Here is a 14,919-nt window from a genome sequence, read left to right on the forward strand (position 1 = left end):
CATGACAATACTTTATCATAATTTGTGAGCTAACACCTTCTGCTGTTAGTGTTTGGTTTAATTTACTTTATATTTAATATACCTTCAGCACCAGCAGTGGTGGAAGTGGTATTTTTTGCTGTGGCAGCCTTGCTGATAAACAACATGTGTATGGAACCTTTGTGGGCTATACTCTGTATTAATTTTTTGGATGCATAATACATAAAATACTCATAAAATCATTGCATACCTATTTTAAGACCTCAGTAATAGAGTATGTACATCTATGGATCACTGCATTTGTAGCAGGGCTAAACTTGTTGGGGGTGTAATGGTTATGCAAAGCGTCTTTACTTTGGCAAAAATTCAAGTGCAGACGTTCATTGTCTCATCAATATTGGGAGGGGGCATCACCCCTCAAACTGTGTAGCTGTCAAGTGCATAACATCCTGACCCAGAATAAACCTCTTTTATTATCCAGGAAATTCCTTGTTTCCTTACCTAAAGGTGTGGTGCAGTTGCCTATGTATTGAATGTCTCACAGTAACACCAGTGGTCCTCTGACTCCAACCCACAGCTGACTAGCTCATTTGCTCTGACGCAGGTCTGGGACAACACTAGAGCCAATGCATGTGAGAGTGTGCAGTGGGCTTGTACGCAATAAGCTAGATGTCTAACAGTTGTGATGATCCATTAATATCATTGATATTCATCTAATCTCCTCTCTTCAGGAGGATAGCGAGTTTTTGTTTCAACACTTAATTTGATAATCTGCAAGGAAAGCACAAAAGGAACATTCTGCAGATTCTTAACCTTTCCTCAACTTTGGCACTCCTCGAGGCAGGAAAGGAGTATCTTTCACCACAGTTATTAGTTCACAGAGACACCCTTGACCTCTGCGGTGGTAGCCAACTGTCAACATAACCAATGTGATTGTAATGCAGGTTCACTCTCGTTGACTCCTATTGGAGCCATTGAGATGTACCTATTTGCACACATCCTAGAGAACTGCATTCGAGCCCAGAAAGTTACAAAAACAAATTATAAGACTGTCATGATCCCAGATTACTACTGATATCTTAGTTTTAAAAACTATAAATGACAGAAGCTATGATTATATGGTAAATCTGGCTTTTTTAAAAATAAATTATTTATGATATTCAACATAAAGTTGAATTGCACAACAATTCTGAAACGTGGTATTGAATATGGATTGCAATGCACTGTCACTATGCTGGTTTCTATATAGAGAAAATGCTGTTCACTTAACCTGCCTGAATTTAACAATATCTCTTTTTAGTTGGTTCGTTTTCCCATTGAAATCATATATAAGTGTTTGTGTTTGCCATTATCTGATAACTGAAGTATCTGTAATTTTAAATGTACATCGGGTATAGACCTACTGCTCAGTTATTTTTCTTTCTATTACTTGGACATGAGTAATGGCAGAGAGTGCTATCCTCCAACAGAGTAACTGGGAATATTTCATATCTTTCTTATAGCTTTAGAGGCTCTATTGCTATAAGGTACCAGAGAGAGAGAGAGAGAATATGCTTTGATCTCTTTCTTTTAGATTTTAGGTATAACAGAAGTTGTTGCTGACATTTTACATTAATACACATATCATATGAGAACATACTTAACTATGGTACTATGTATTATTATTAGTTTTGTATATATTTATTTATTTATTTTTAATTGGTGGCAGGAAAATTCAAAACGCACAGTACTTAGGGACTGAGTGATTTAGCCTATTAGAATGTGGCCATTAAGGCGCAGCAGCTTATGAAGAGCCTCCTGTAGATTTACACGATAAAACTATCTGATATGATAAGCCGGGGGATTTTCTTTCTCTTTAAAAATGGGAAGAGTATTTAAGAGTCGTTTTGACGACATGAACGTGAGCGCCTGTGCGCGAAGGCGCGTGCATGTCATACAGAGACGATACAGGTGGTGAACGCCTGCATTAGAACTGAACGTGATGAAGATGAGTTTTAAACACGGGCGAGGATCCGGAACAAAGTTTACCGTGCTCTCTCGCTCCCTCCCTCCCTCTCTCTCTCGCTCTCTCTCTCTCCCTTTCTCGCTCTCTCTGGTTTTTAGACTGAAAAGCTTGTGGTGGCAAAGACAGTTTAACAACACTCAATAAATCAGTTAACAGTGATGGCTTACTGACCTCGACACATGTCTTTGTTTACCTAATTCATTGATTTGTTTGTGATTTTTTTAAAATAAAAATCATTTTTTTCTGAAAAAGAAACACGGTCATCATATATTTTTGTAAATATGATTATTATCATCATCGTCACTGTTATTACTAGTAGTGGTAAGCTAGTGATATTAAATTATCTTTTCGCTGTTTCTAAAACATTTACTAATCATCTCGATTCATTGATTTCTCTTCGGCTTTTCCAGTGTCATTTCTGTTTAGACATAATTTCGCTCTTCTAACTCCCTGCCACCCCTCCACCAGCCCGCCACAGCCATTATATTTAGCCCCCTGCACACATTTCCAGCGGGTTATCACAATTGCCATTCCTCCCCTCCTTTCTGATGTGTTACCCAGATTACCATCAGTGCCCCACAGATATTTTTAACAGATCCTCGGCGCTCGGCAATATCCACTCGGAGCCATCTGGTGCAGATCAAAATCTACTGACTTCTTGGGCTTCAGTCGTTAAGGCATTAAATCTAGATCTACAGAATACCCCCTTTGACTCGGGAGGTGGGTGATATGAGAATCAAATCAAATAGAAATAGAACAGTCAAAAAATGAACACCCTCCCACCCGTGAGCCACATAGGTGTGTGAGGAGTGGATAGTTAAGCAGAGGTTAGTGTCCGACCCTTTTTTTTTTTCTTTTTTTGTGAGCTGGAAATTGGATAAGCAGTTCAAGAGGCGCTGAACAAAATAGCATCCGAGTTTTTTCACACTTTGAAATATTGGGATAATATTTTTGAAAAGATCGGTTTGTTTTAGAAAACATTATATAATTTTTTTCTGGAATATATATATTCCAGAAACAATTATAGAATTGTTACACACAATATTTTTACGGTTTTTGTGTGTTGGTACGTCTTTTATTAAATTAGGAGCTAAACGTACCTGGATAACATTTTGTGGCGAATACATGGACTTGGGGACTTCTTAGCCGGTAACCCGGTCTTTGGCTCGTCCCTGGCGTTTCTACATTCCTTTTCACTAAAAGCAAGGAAACGTGAAGTGGCTCTGCTTTTACAAAGGACAACAACAATCTGCCTTAAGTCCACACACACACACACACACACACACACACACGAAAGCAGATGGAAAGTGAGAGGGGGGAAAAGGATGGAGAGGCTAATTAAAACTTTATGAAGAAATCAAAGGAAACCGAAAACAGAAGTCAATAAAGACTTACATAATTAATAACTCATATGGAGAAATCTGCATGGATTTCCGCAACTGTTTAGGGAGTTAACTGTAACCGTCTTGAAGTAAGCGTTATAACTTTAAAACAAAATAATAAGATATATAATTGTTTTATTGTAGAAATATAAAATGCTTTTATTTATTCATTCATTTATTTATTTATTTAATAAATAAACTTTTAAATATCTCATCCTGATAAAGTCTCGTGTGTCTTTTACGAGTGCGTAGGTTTAAAAAAAATCCATAAATTACAGAAATTAAATTTAATGTTAAAACTTTTAGAGAAACAAATGCCACTGAATTAAATAAAGGCACCAGCAGTCCGTGTTACCAAATACTAATTCCTCGGCGGACAGGCTTTTCCCCCTTTAATTACAATTTAAATCTATTCAAAGTAAGTTCCTTCTTGACGGGTTTACTTCCCCTTGTGTCGGACAGCTGTAAAATCGTGTAGACAGGTTGTCATACAACAATCAAAGCCTTCGGTGAATGGACTCTAATGCTTGAACATTTAACATACAATAACTCCAAACACGGACGGAGAGAGAGAGAGCGAGAGAGGGGGAGAGAGAGAGATCGCGAGAGAGAGAGAGAGAGAGAGAGAAGGGGGGCCCCAGCCAATGTGCTCACTCTATATTCACATTATCCACATTGCTCCAAACGAGGAGGAGCTTGCAGGCTCAAGTAGAGGACGCCAATCAAAGCATCAACTTCAAATTGTATCTGAGAGATCAGCCTGGAGACCTCAGGGCCAGGCGCGTCAGTCGGAGCGCAATTGTTGATCAGATCACATCCAGCGGACTTTGCGCGAGAAAAGAGAGGAAGCAGAGATTTAAGAGCGGTTTGTTTTGACTGCATACCGTTGTATGTCGGTAGTAGCTGCGACTTTGGCTTAAACACTTTCTCTTTACTCATCCGGGTTTTTTCTTTTTTTTTCTTTTTTCTTTTTCTTTTCTTTTTTGTGCCTCGCATACTTTTTTTACGCACAGTTTATCGGACAAAAGAACTGTGCGGTGGAGATGTCTTTCCCCCAGCTAGGGTACCCGCAGTACTTAAGTGCCTCCCAAGCGGTTTACGGGAGCGAAAGACCGGGAGTGCTTACGCCTTCGTCCCGGGGAGGGAGCACCGAAATCGGGGGAAGTCCGTCAGCCACTGCAGCGGCTGTCACGTCAGTCTTGGGCATGTACGCCAACCCGTACGCACACAACTACAGCGCTTTCTTACCGTACACCAGCGCGGACTTGGCTCTTTTCTCACAAATGGTAAGAACACGTTCATATACTTCTGTCGAAAGATTGGTGTTGCGTAGATGTTTGTAAATCCTTCCGTCCCAACCATCAATGTATGATCATAAAAAAAATCTAAAGGCCACTTCAACCAAAAGAATTAATACTCTTGGTTTCCGATTTGTTTATTGCGCATTTTCTGGTTTAAGTCCATACTTGATTGATTTAACAGCCCGCTGGTGTGTTTTAGCTGCAAGGTGAAAAGTTTGACGAAATGCAAACGAAAAAAAAAAACATTGAAAATGCGGCTTAAAATGTGTTTTGTTGTTATGCATAAAGCAAAAGAACAAGAGAAATTATAATTAGGCAGTTATTAGTCTCACACTGTGAAAAAAATAATCCTGCAGAGCTGTGTTCTACCGTGCAACATGAAAAAAAAAAATGCCTCTTTGACGATTTTTTTTAAATCAGGCTGATAAAAATATTCACCAGCCTGATACAATATCTTAAACTATATGGAATTACTTTTTTTAAGTTTGTGTTTTGTAAATCTTTCTGACCTAGTTAAATGCCCTTCTAACTTTGTCTACCTGACGAATTGCAAGACAGTTATTGGGTCAGCACATCTTGTGATAATAATTAACTTGGAGTGTGTTAATGTATTGACTAAGGTATGTATTAGGCTCTAACACAGTGTAAAACTGAGGGGGAAAAGGGGTTTTATCGAAAATACTAAGTTGAGCGACTTGCGTGTGGATTCAGCAAAACCAAGTCAAAGACTTAAAGTACAAAATTCGTCACGCGAGTGTATATTTCACAGAGTGAGAAGAGGGAGAAAAAAAGGGAAAAACTTTGCTTGGGCCTTCATACTGCTTTGTCATATTGTGCATAGAGGGGAGTTTAACAGGCAGGCCTACTATATGTTTAAGCTGTCAGTTTGCGTGCACATGCAGTGTGCGTGATCACAAACTTTCACTGGTCCTGCTCACTTTGTTACTTTTTGCTGACAATTTACGGACAATAATTGCTAATAAATGGTCTCTCAGAGAGCTGTGCAGTTGCAGGTGCCATAGGCCTAGCATGTGACATGTTGCAAGCTGAGAAGCTTATTTGTGGGCAGAGCTAAGTCAGGTGCAACTGTAACTCAATGTTTTTTAAAGCCAGTTGTTTGAATCATATATATATATATATATATATATATATATATATATATATATATATATATATATATATATATATATATATATATATATATATATATATATATATATGAAGCATGTATTTAACAGTTCATGAAATTAAATGGCGCATGAAACTCAATGGGGACACTTTAATAACACACAATCTTTGATTTCTAAGGGATCCCAGTACGAACTGAAGGACAGTCCTGGCGTCCACCCTGCCAGCTTTGCAGCCCACACATCTCCTGCCTTCTATCCATACGGCCAGTTTCAGTACGGAGACCCTGCTAGGCCTAAAAATGCCACCCGGGAGAGCACCAGCACATTGAAAGCGTGGCTCAATGAGCACAGGAAGAATCCGTACCCGACAAAAGGGGAGAAGATCATGCTGGCTATCATTACCAAAATGACGCTGACGCAAGTTTCCACCTGGTTCGCCAACGCCAGGAGGAGGCTCAAGAAGGAGAACAAGGTGACCTGGGGAAGCAGGAGCAAAGAGGACGAGGACGGTAACTTGTTGGGCAGTGGAGACGAAGCAGAAAAAAACGAAGACGAGGAAGAGATCGACCTGGAGAGCATAGATATAGACAAAATCGACGACAACGACGGGGATCAAAGCAACGAGGATGATGACGATAAGTCAACGGAGGGCAGCAGGGACCGTAGGGGCGGCCTCAGTGCAACGGGAGAGTTGGACAACTTAGAGAAAAGACGGGCCTTCGCCCTACAGGCCCACGAGGCCTTTGAAAAATCTAAGAACGCTATTTCAATTCACCCAGGGAGTAAGGAGAACTCTGATAGCAGCAACAACAACACCACAAGAGTTTTGTCTCCGGACAGACCTGGGAGCTTTCCTCTCCCATCCAACAATAAGCCCAAAATATGGTCTTTAGCAGAGACCGCTACTAGTCCCGACAGCTCGTCACAGAAACCCACGTCCCCTTGCGGCACTGGGGCCACCACTCACCCCTCAGCGCCCCACCACCAGATTCAGACCCACCCCGCCTTCCTCCCCAGTCACGGACTGTACACTTGCCAGATTGGAAAGTTCCACAATTGGACAAATGGGGCTTTCTTGGGCCAGAATTCCCTGCTGAATGTTAGATCGTTTCTGGGAGTAAACCAGCACCACCACCAGCACAACCATCACTTGCCGGCCCAGCAGCAGCAGCAGCCGACATCAGTGGTGGTGTCGCCGGTAGCAGCTTCAGCAGCGCTCACCAATGACAGCAAAGCCCAACCAGAGAGCCACAGTCCGAAACACATAGGTACGATGACAGTCTGTGTTTGCACATATGAGGAGACGTGCAAAATGCTCTGTTGAAAAAAAGCGACTTCGGATTATTATTTTTTTCGATTTCAAATACAATTAATTTAGCCTATAAAAGATTCTGCACACGCATCCACACACAAGTAAAGTACATTTACACACTTACATTTTCACATAATCGACTACACACACACACACACACACAATAATGTTTAGTTAAAAATTCTCGTCTCTCTATTTTATCTACCAGACAAGTACTAATACTGTTTCCCCATCAGATCACGAAAACGGTGTAAGGTCGGATTCACCTCCAACACAGACCCTGAAGTCTTCTTTTCGACCCATCCATGACAGGTGAGACCAGTTTTTACTTTATTGCTTTTGCTGAATTTCAACACGTTGCCATAAGCAGATGAAAGCAGCCACAGCCGGAAATAAAATGAAGGAGATCTGATTATTGGATTATCAAAATAGAAACATACTTAGAGCTCTTTTAAAAAATATATAGCTATAACATTACTGATAAGAGAAGTATTAGAAACAATATTTTTTTTAAAAAAAGTAAACTGCTTAACGAATTTTGGCATATATACTCAAGGTTTATTTCTATTTTTTTCATCTTTTATTTATATATTTTCTAACATAAAACAATATAACAGCACTACAAAATAAAAGAAACAATTTTTTTTCAACGATACCCAGTTTACTTTGGGGGTGACAGGGGTCTTGACTCCCATCCCACAACCCTTTTAATTCCTTCCCTCTGGGGAGAGTGTGGCTACTTATCAAGTCACCGAGTAAAACGGGCTCTGTCTGGGTTGTGTGCTTTCCCTAAAGACCCATGGGAGACCCAGAGCCCAGGGGAGCGCTCTTACCCAAAGAAAAAAAAAAGTTCTACCTCAGGTTTTCCTCTTGTGCGTAACGTTCTTAGAGAATTAACAATGAGATAACGAATTACAACTGTTGACAATGGATAAACAGTGAGGGGTTTTTTTCATGCCGTAAAAAAATCGGATCTGTAAAATTGATAACACTATTATTGTTGATGTTGTTTTAATTATTAGTGTTTAAAAAAAAAGAAAAGAAAAAAAAGCGAGGGCTTGAAAAGGAGGGCTTCAGTCTGTTTCTAATCAAAACTGCTCAGCCAGACACTTGAGATGCATATTGAAACCCGCTGTCCAAACACGGCGGGGGTATTTATCTACCTTTCTGTATTATTCTTTATCCAGATCCTCTCTGCCTTCCAGCGCCAGGAGTCCACAAGACGCCACGCAACGGGTCCTCACTGCACTCTCCTCGGCTTGATCAAGACATTTTTTTTTTTTTGCTTGAAAAAAAAAATCAAATAGAAAAAAAAAAAACAAAGACTTTACGCTCTCTAAAAAGGACAATGAGAAATAATAATGCAGCATAGCATTCAGACGGTACAGAACAAATGGCGTAATTTGGTAATATCCTGTGGATGGATGGATTACTTCCTCTATTGTTGTGTAGCTTATAATCGCGCCTATAATGTTACTCTCTCTCTCTCCACTTTGCCCAGGCAGGCTGGGACATTTTGGTAGGCTGTTTACTTTATTATTATTATAATTATTGTTATTATAATTATTATTTGTCACTATCTTGTGTTTTTTGGTGTCCTTTCTTTAATGTAAATACAAGTGATTTAAATTTGTAAATAGGAAATGTTGAAGGAATTTGTCCAGATCGTATATTTTGCCTAAATAAACTAAATGAAATTATAGAGAAAACCCAACATCCTCAGCCTACATTTCTTTTCTGTGATTATTATTATTATTATTATTATTATTATTATTATTATTATTATTATTATTATTATGATTATGCAAACGAAATTGATAAATTATGTAGAAAGCTTAGGCCTGCAACAAAAAGGGTGGGAATTCTACAGAGAGAAAAAAAAAATATTGGCAGTCTGCATGCAACCAGGCTTAATTTTATTCAAGTTTGGGAGGAAAGCAGCGTGGATGCATTGAGGTGCTAATAAGTGTCCAGATGGTTGCTGGTGACAGAAAATGGACAGGAGCAGCTGGGAAGGTCATTAAGTAATAATATGGGAACGCCCAGTCCAAACAAAATCAAATGGTTAAAATCTAATCTGTCAGAGGGAGAAGTCGATTCGAAGATAAATTATTAATATTTTCCTTTTTGGGGGAGGAGAAGGCTGACATTGTGGACCTTGAGGAGCAGGGTCACTTTTGGGGTCTCTGTCTGTTTCTAAGCTGATAGTGATCATTAGCCTGTAAAAAGCTGCTTCCTTGCTGTACAATGACCAAAAGCAAATATTGATTTACATCATCAGCCTAATTGGGTCTAAACATAATAAGACAAAAGGAACGTGCAATAATTATCTGCTATTGGAATATCTTATTTATTTTATTTACATTATATTATTTATTTTATTTGTCTTTAATGCTATTTGTCTCAACTGATTTAAATGTTTATTTATTTATTTATTTAGTCATATTTATTTTTAATTAAAAATTACCACTCACTTAAAAAATAATTCTAAAAGGAACCAAGAAGAGTATGATAACATTCATTCTTTGACTGAAGGACACTTTTGCAAATAGCAGTAAGCTACAAAGTGAGCTGTTATAGAGGGTGAATGATTTCAGCGCCCCAAACCTGTGGACTAACTTATGCACATCTGTTTTGCAATATCACAGCGGCCTCTATAGGCGAGAAAGAGAATTATAAGACCTGAAACCGTTGTCACTTTCCCAAACGCTTTAAGTGAGATGAAAAACTTTAGCATCTCTCATTATGTAGCTTAAACTTTCTAATTTGATTTAACGGTCTTGCACCCAATTGTGTACTATTATGCTTTTATGAGAGTACTAAAATATCATCCCTTTTAATATTTTGAAAGTCCGTGAGCTACGTCATAGAAAAAAGGAAATATCATAGGAATACAATTATAATTTACAAATAAATAATAAAGAGCTTGCTTTTTGTCACGGCAATTAATAGTATTATTTCTGCTACATCTTTATATTTTACATATTCAAAGACGGCCAAATTAAGTAACTGCAATTATCTCTGCAAGTCAAAGCTCAAGAGTCTCTTTTCTTTTTCCTTTCTTTTTTTTTCCGTGTAGGTAAACGGTGACCAGACTGTTTGTGTTTTGCAGAGGTGGGGGAGGGGGTGAACGGCAGGAGGGGGGTGGGGGGTCTTTACGCATAAATCTGTGTCACTTAAATGTCTGTTTTTAAAAACAGTCACAGACTGTGTTAAAAAAAATTAACTAAGGTCAGTGAACGTTTTGTTGATCGACGTGGAGTCATTTGGCTTTTACACACACACCAAAACGGTTGTACTCAAATCACAAACACATTTCAAATGTAAACTACACGCTGTATTAATGTGTCTATCAATAATAATAATAATAATAATAATAATAATAATAATAATAATACGTAACATAAAACGCAATAGTTACATGTTTCTACATTTGCTCGTTTTAGTATATAAATATGAAATATTCCAGCCCCAATAAACCGCTATATCTAAATTAGGATAAAATTAATTAACACAAAGTCGAACCGAGTCTTTTCAATTCGCTTATAGGACAGCACGTGTTTTGCAATAATGACTCTTAAATTGCGAAGAAAAAGGCAGGTGCGTAAGTTTCCCTCCCACCCCATTTGCACATGACATCCTCTCATGAGCTGGCTTTTGGGGCTAAAATTAAATAACCTCTCGGTGTCCCATTTATTTCTTTTGTACTGAAACAGCGTGAGGTTAGCAAAGGCGTTAGCTGCAGGCCATTATATTGTGTTTCCATAATATATACAAAATTATTCATTTAGTAAGTGGATGTACAGTGGATTGTCTAATGGGTAATGAGCGCTGTTGAAGCTGATAATTAGGCTGTCACTTCCAGCCATTTCCTCCCTGGATGCCCAAGGCCGCGATGCAGGGGAGGAAAAGGAAAATAAATATAATGAAATAAAAGAAAAAGGGGCAGATAAATGTATTAAATGCAAATTTAGAGGTTGAGAAAAAACTCTCTTCGGGACTGTACTGTTAACACATGATAATGTCTGATCTTTAAATCGCTGTAGCCACCAAGTGTTTTAATATTCTTACACTCTAGAATGTAAAATAAAAATGGTATATCATTTTATAGTGAAAATTTAATTACAGTTAAAATGAATAATTGCCACTCACATCACACTTGAATTTTTTGATTGATAAACTAAAAAATTAAATAAAATAAGAAAGACAAAAAACAAAAGCAAGTTGTCAAAACTGTTTTCAGTAACCTTTGGAACAGGTTCGGCTATTTACATCTGAGGACTCGCTGCTGAAAGCTGCTCAGGAGATATGTAAATTGTGGCTCATGCAAAGACAATAAGTTGTTGACCCTAAAACAATTTAGCATTCTGTCACAGGCTGTGCTCCCCATAATACCTCAGTCTTTTGTTGGCGAACAAGGACCATCTCTCCCTGCAACTGAGACGTGTCACGCTGTGGCAATCCATTCATTTTAGTGGTGAATTGTGCATTGTGACTGTGTGTGCGTATGTGTGTGTGTGTGCGTGAGCATGTGTAACAGGAAGAGTGAGGGGGGAGAGGTGACTGCATGGGGAGGAAAGTTTATCACTGTCTTGTCTTTTTTGGCAGAAGCAGGCTATTCTTACAACAGACTCGACCCCTTGTTGTCCAACAACACAAATGTCTTTGCCTCTTCCTATCCCTTCACCCTCCTCTTTCAACCCCCGCTTTCCTTCAACATCTCCGTTGTCTTTTCTCAAAGATGCCCGCCCATATCTGTGCCTCTCTAATCCATTTATCTAGTTTCATGAGTGCAGCACTGGTCAAACACTGACACAAAAGCCATCCCGGGCCCCCAGCCTCAGCTGGGGGAAACACACAACAACAAGCAACAACAAGTCACTGGAGTCCAGCAGCCGCAGCCACAGCAGGGCCACCATAGAGCCCTGCTACTCCATGTTTATCTGGCTACTTTGGTTCTGCTCCTTGTTTCAGCAGCACAATGGCAGTGAAAGGAATAGGTGCCTTGGTCATAGGCTTTTCATTCCAGGAGCGATAGGCTGCAGGAAGACACAAGTCCTGCCATAGGAAGAGGTTGGAGGATTTGGTTGGAAAAGGGGAAAACAGAGGGAGGGAGGCCCTCAGCACGGCTTCATTCAAACACAAATAGCAACAAGGAACTAGTATTTGCCTGACAACTGGCTGGCTGTCTGACTGACTCGCTGTCGGTTAGGCAACTACTCATGACAACTAAACAACCCATGCGGACCCCCGTTGACACAAAAAACCTGGCCTGGTTTGTAGATATACTAGAAATAAACATGGTCTCTCGCTCATGTATTCCTGGTTCCCTTTCATTTGGCCACTCAAAGCGACATTCTTATGTTTTGATCGAGCAAGAAAGAGAGAAAAAGATAACAAAGTAAGACAGGGAGCGCAGTCGAGTAAAGTTTTCTCTGTCTCAGTTGAACATTCTTTCTTACTCTGAGTAAAGAACAGAAAAGCTTTTTTGCTCCTCTGCGATGAGGACAATATGCTTATTTGGATCTCAGTCAAAGCGCTGTGCCAAATATTGGGGCACTAATTAGCTGTCCTAATCTAGAAATATTATCCTCAAATCTGATATATCCTTGTTGAAATGGTCTATTTTAAGAGACCTCGGCTGAACATAGAGGTTCATTATTATCTTCTTGTTTGCAACATGTTGGTTGATCAAAGTTATCGCCATGTGTCTGTTGTTGTTTTAAGGGCATTGACAGGGTCCGAAATACACAAATAAACACAGTTTCACACACACGCACACCTACACACACACACACACACACACACACACACACACACACACACACACACACACACACACTTGTACTTGAGCTGTTCTTCTATTCCATTAATGACTCCACAAACCAATTAAAGCTGGTCTGTCTTGAGTTTTCCTGAAGTATTTGTACACAACAGTTTTACCACAACAGAACTATATTTAGGGAAGAATGCCGTATAATTCCATCCCATCTCATACACACCCACGCTCTCTCTATCAAGAACACGCACAACCACGTACTCATGAGCGACACACACAAATACAAGTGCGCATGCACACATTCCTTGTGCAGACTGCTGGAGGATCAGAAATATTTTGCCTTAATTATCCTTCAGTATGGATCATGTTCTTCAGGAAGGACTAGTAATGATGGGGTTATTTATAGTCATTCATTCTCTCTCTGTAATTATACACTACTCAGAATTGGGGTTTTTACATTTGGCATGCGCTTGAAAACGTAAATTAGACAGACAGCACTGTTGTTAAGATCTCTTTGAAGTGAATCCCCTCTCCAAACACATTTTGATGGAAAGTTTTATACCAACACTACTTCTCTTCGTTAGCAGAGTTTGTTTTTCAGCACTAGTTGAACATCATTTTTTTCAGTTCTAGTTCAACAAAAAAATTGTCTTGACACAAATATATATTTTATTTATAAATTATTTTTTGCAGTGAATACATTTAAAATTGTAACATGCCATATATAGTAAATTGTGTCTTTTGACTGCATTCTGTACTATTTTTATTGTCTCAAAAATTAAAATAATGAAGGTAAATAAGGAATGGCAGTGTTTACATTTCAGTTCAGCACCAAGTCATCCTAGAGGACAAGTATCATAACAGTGGTCTACCTCACACTTATTTGAAGAGAGTTGTGTGTGTGTGCATGTGTGTGTTTAATAATCAAATGCAGGTTGATATGGCAGGGAAGCCAAGGGCCTTGTGCCCCTTTTTCCTCCCTGCACAAATATTTCCAGAACGACAGATAATAAAGTCTGATTTTTCCTGCCTTCTTTTCTGATGTGATGCCATTGTGGTTTGGGTTAATTCCAGGGGGCTGTACAAAGGGAAGCACAGCCATCTGAAGTGTCATAGTGCAGCTGTGGCTGAAGCACAGGAATTTCCATTTAGCAGAGGATGCTTCTCTTTTTTGTCCTCTCTGGACACTCCCAGCACATGTGCGGCACAGAGGGTGATATCAAATGCAACTCACCATTTTCCTTCCTGCTAATGTGAAATCTTTACTCTCTCTGTCCAACCGTCCCTCTCTACCCCTGTCTGTCCTGGTTTCCCTTGTGGGTAACACTGTTCACTTATCCACTTACGGAGTGTGAATGTGTGCACATTATATATTATTTGAGCCCTATTATGTTGATTTTTTTCACTACACAATTTATTATAATGAACTCATCCATGATTTTCTAAATTTAAATAAAAATATAGCATGTATAATTTGAGTTTGCTTAAATTATTAAACAATTATTTCAGCTCTACAATTTAAAATGAGATGTTTATAAAGCCAGAAGGAGTATCATTCTGACCACTTACTGATCGTACAAGGAATTGAAGTTGCTAACAGTGTCTTCCACTTAGAGCATTTTAATTTGTAAATGGTGCATAGAAAACAAAAGAAAAGATTGTACACATTTTTTTGTCCAAACAAATTAACTGGGTAATGAAAAGAAGATTACTAGCATAAAAAGTCAGAACCCTATAATTTAAAGGAGATGTTTAATCCACAAAGGGCTTCAGATAAATGTGATTATTTCAAAGAAATTATTCGTAATTGGAATTTGAAATTATTGCATCTGGCCTAGACAAGGTTACCAATCCCAACAGCACCTCATCGTCATCAGTTATCAATAATTTCTACCGAAAGGAAACAAAAGCTGTATTACACTATCCATCCCATCACCCAAAGCAGACAATTACAATGTCAGGAGCTGTCACCTAAAGTACAGTAGCCAGTACATCCAATACCGGGTCACCTGCCAAAGCTGAAACAGAAGA

General features: G+C 39.0%; 1 protein-coding gene across 1 annotated transcript; it reads left to right on the top strand.

The window, feature by feature from the left end:
• The first annotated feature begins 4,107 nt into the window (after positions 1-4,107).
• Positions 4,108-8,818, top strand: irx1a (iroquois homeobox 1a). Its single transcript, XM_031751377.2, has 4 exons — positions 4,108-4,652; positions 5,976-7,065; positions 7,346-7,421; positions 8,297-8,818. The coding sequence occupies exons 1-4, from the start codon at positions 4,410-4,412 to the stop codon at positions 8,370-8,372; spliced, it is 1,485 nt and encodes a 494-aa protein (XP_031607237.1). The 5' UTR covers positions 4,108-4,409; the 3' UTR covers positions 8,373-8,818.
• Positions 8,819-14,919: the final 6,101 nt, after the last annotated feature.

This window comes from Oreochromis aureus, linkage group 11, assembly GCF_013358895.1.
Source record: "Oreochromis aureus strain Israel breed Guangdong linkage group 11, ZZ_aureus, whole genome shotgun sequence".
NCBI lineage: Eukaryota > Metazoa > Chordata > Actinopteri > Cichliformes > Cichlidae > Oreochromis > Oreochromis aureus.

Excerpts from the sequence above, each read along its gene's own strand:
- irx1a (XM_031751377.2), top strand. The coding sequence starts at position 4,410 with ATGTCTTTCCCCCAGCTAGGGTACCCGCAGTACTTAAGTGCCTCCCAA. Across the intron at positions 4,653-5,975 it reads TGGCTCTTTTCTCACAAATG|GGATCCCAGTACGAACTGAA; the intron begins GTAAGAACACGT and ends TTGATTTCTAAG. Across the intron at positions 7,422-8,296 it reads TTTCGACCCATCCATGACAG|ATCCTCTCTGCCTTCCAGCG; the intron begins GTGAGACCAGTT and ends TTCTTTATCCAG.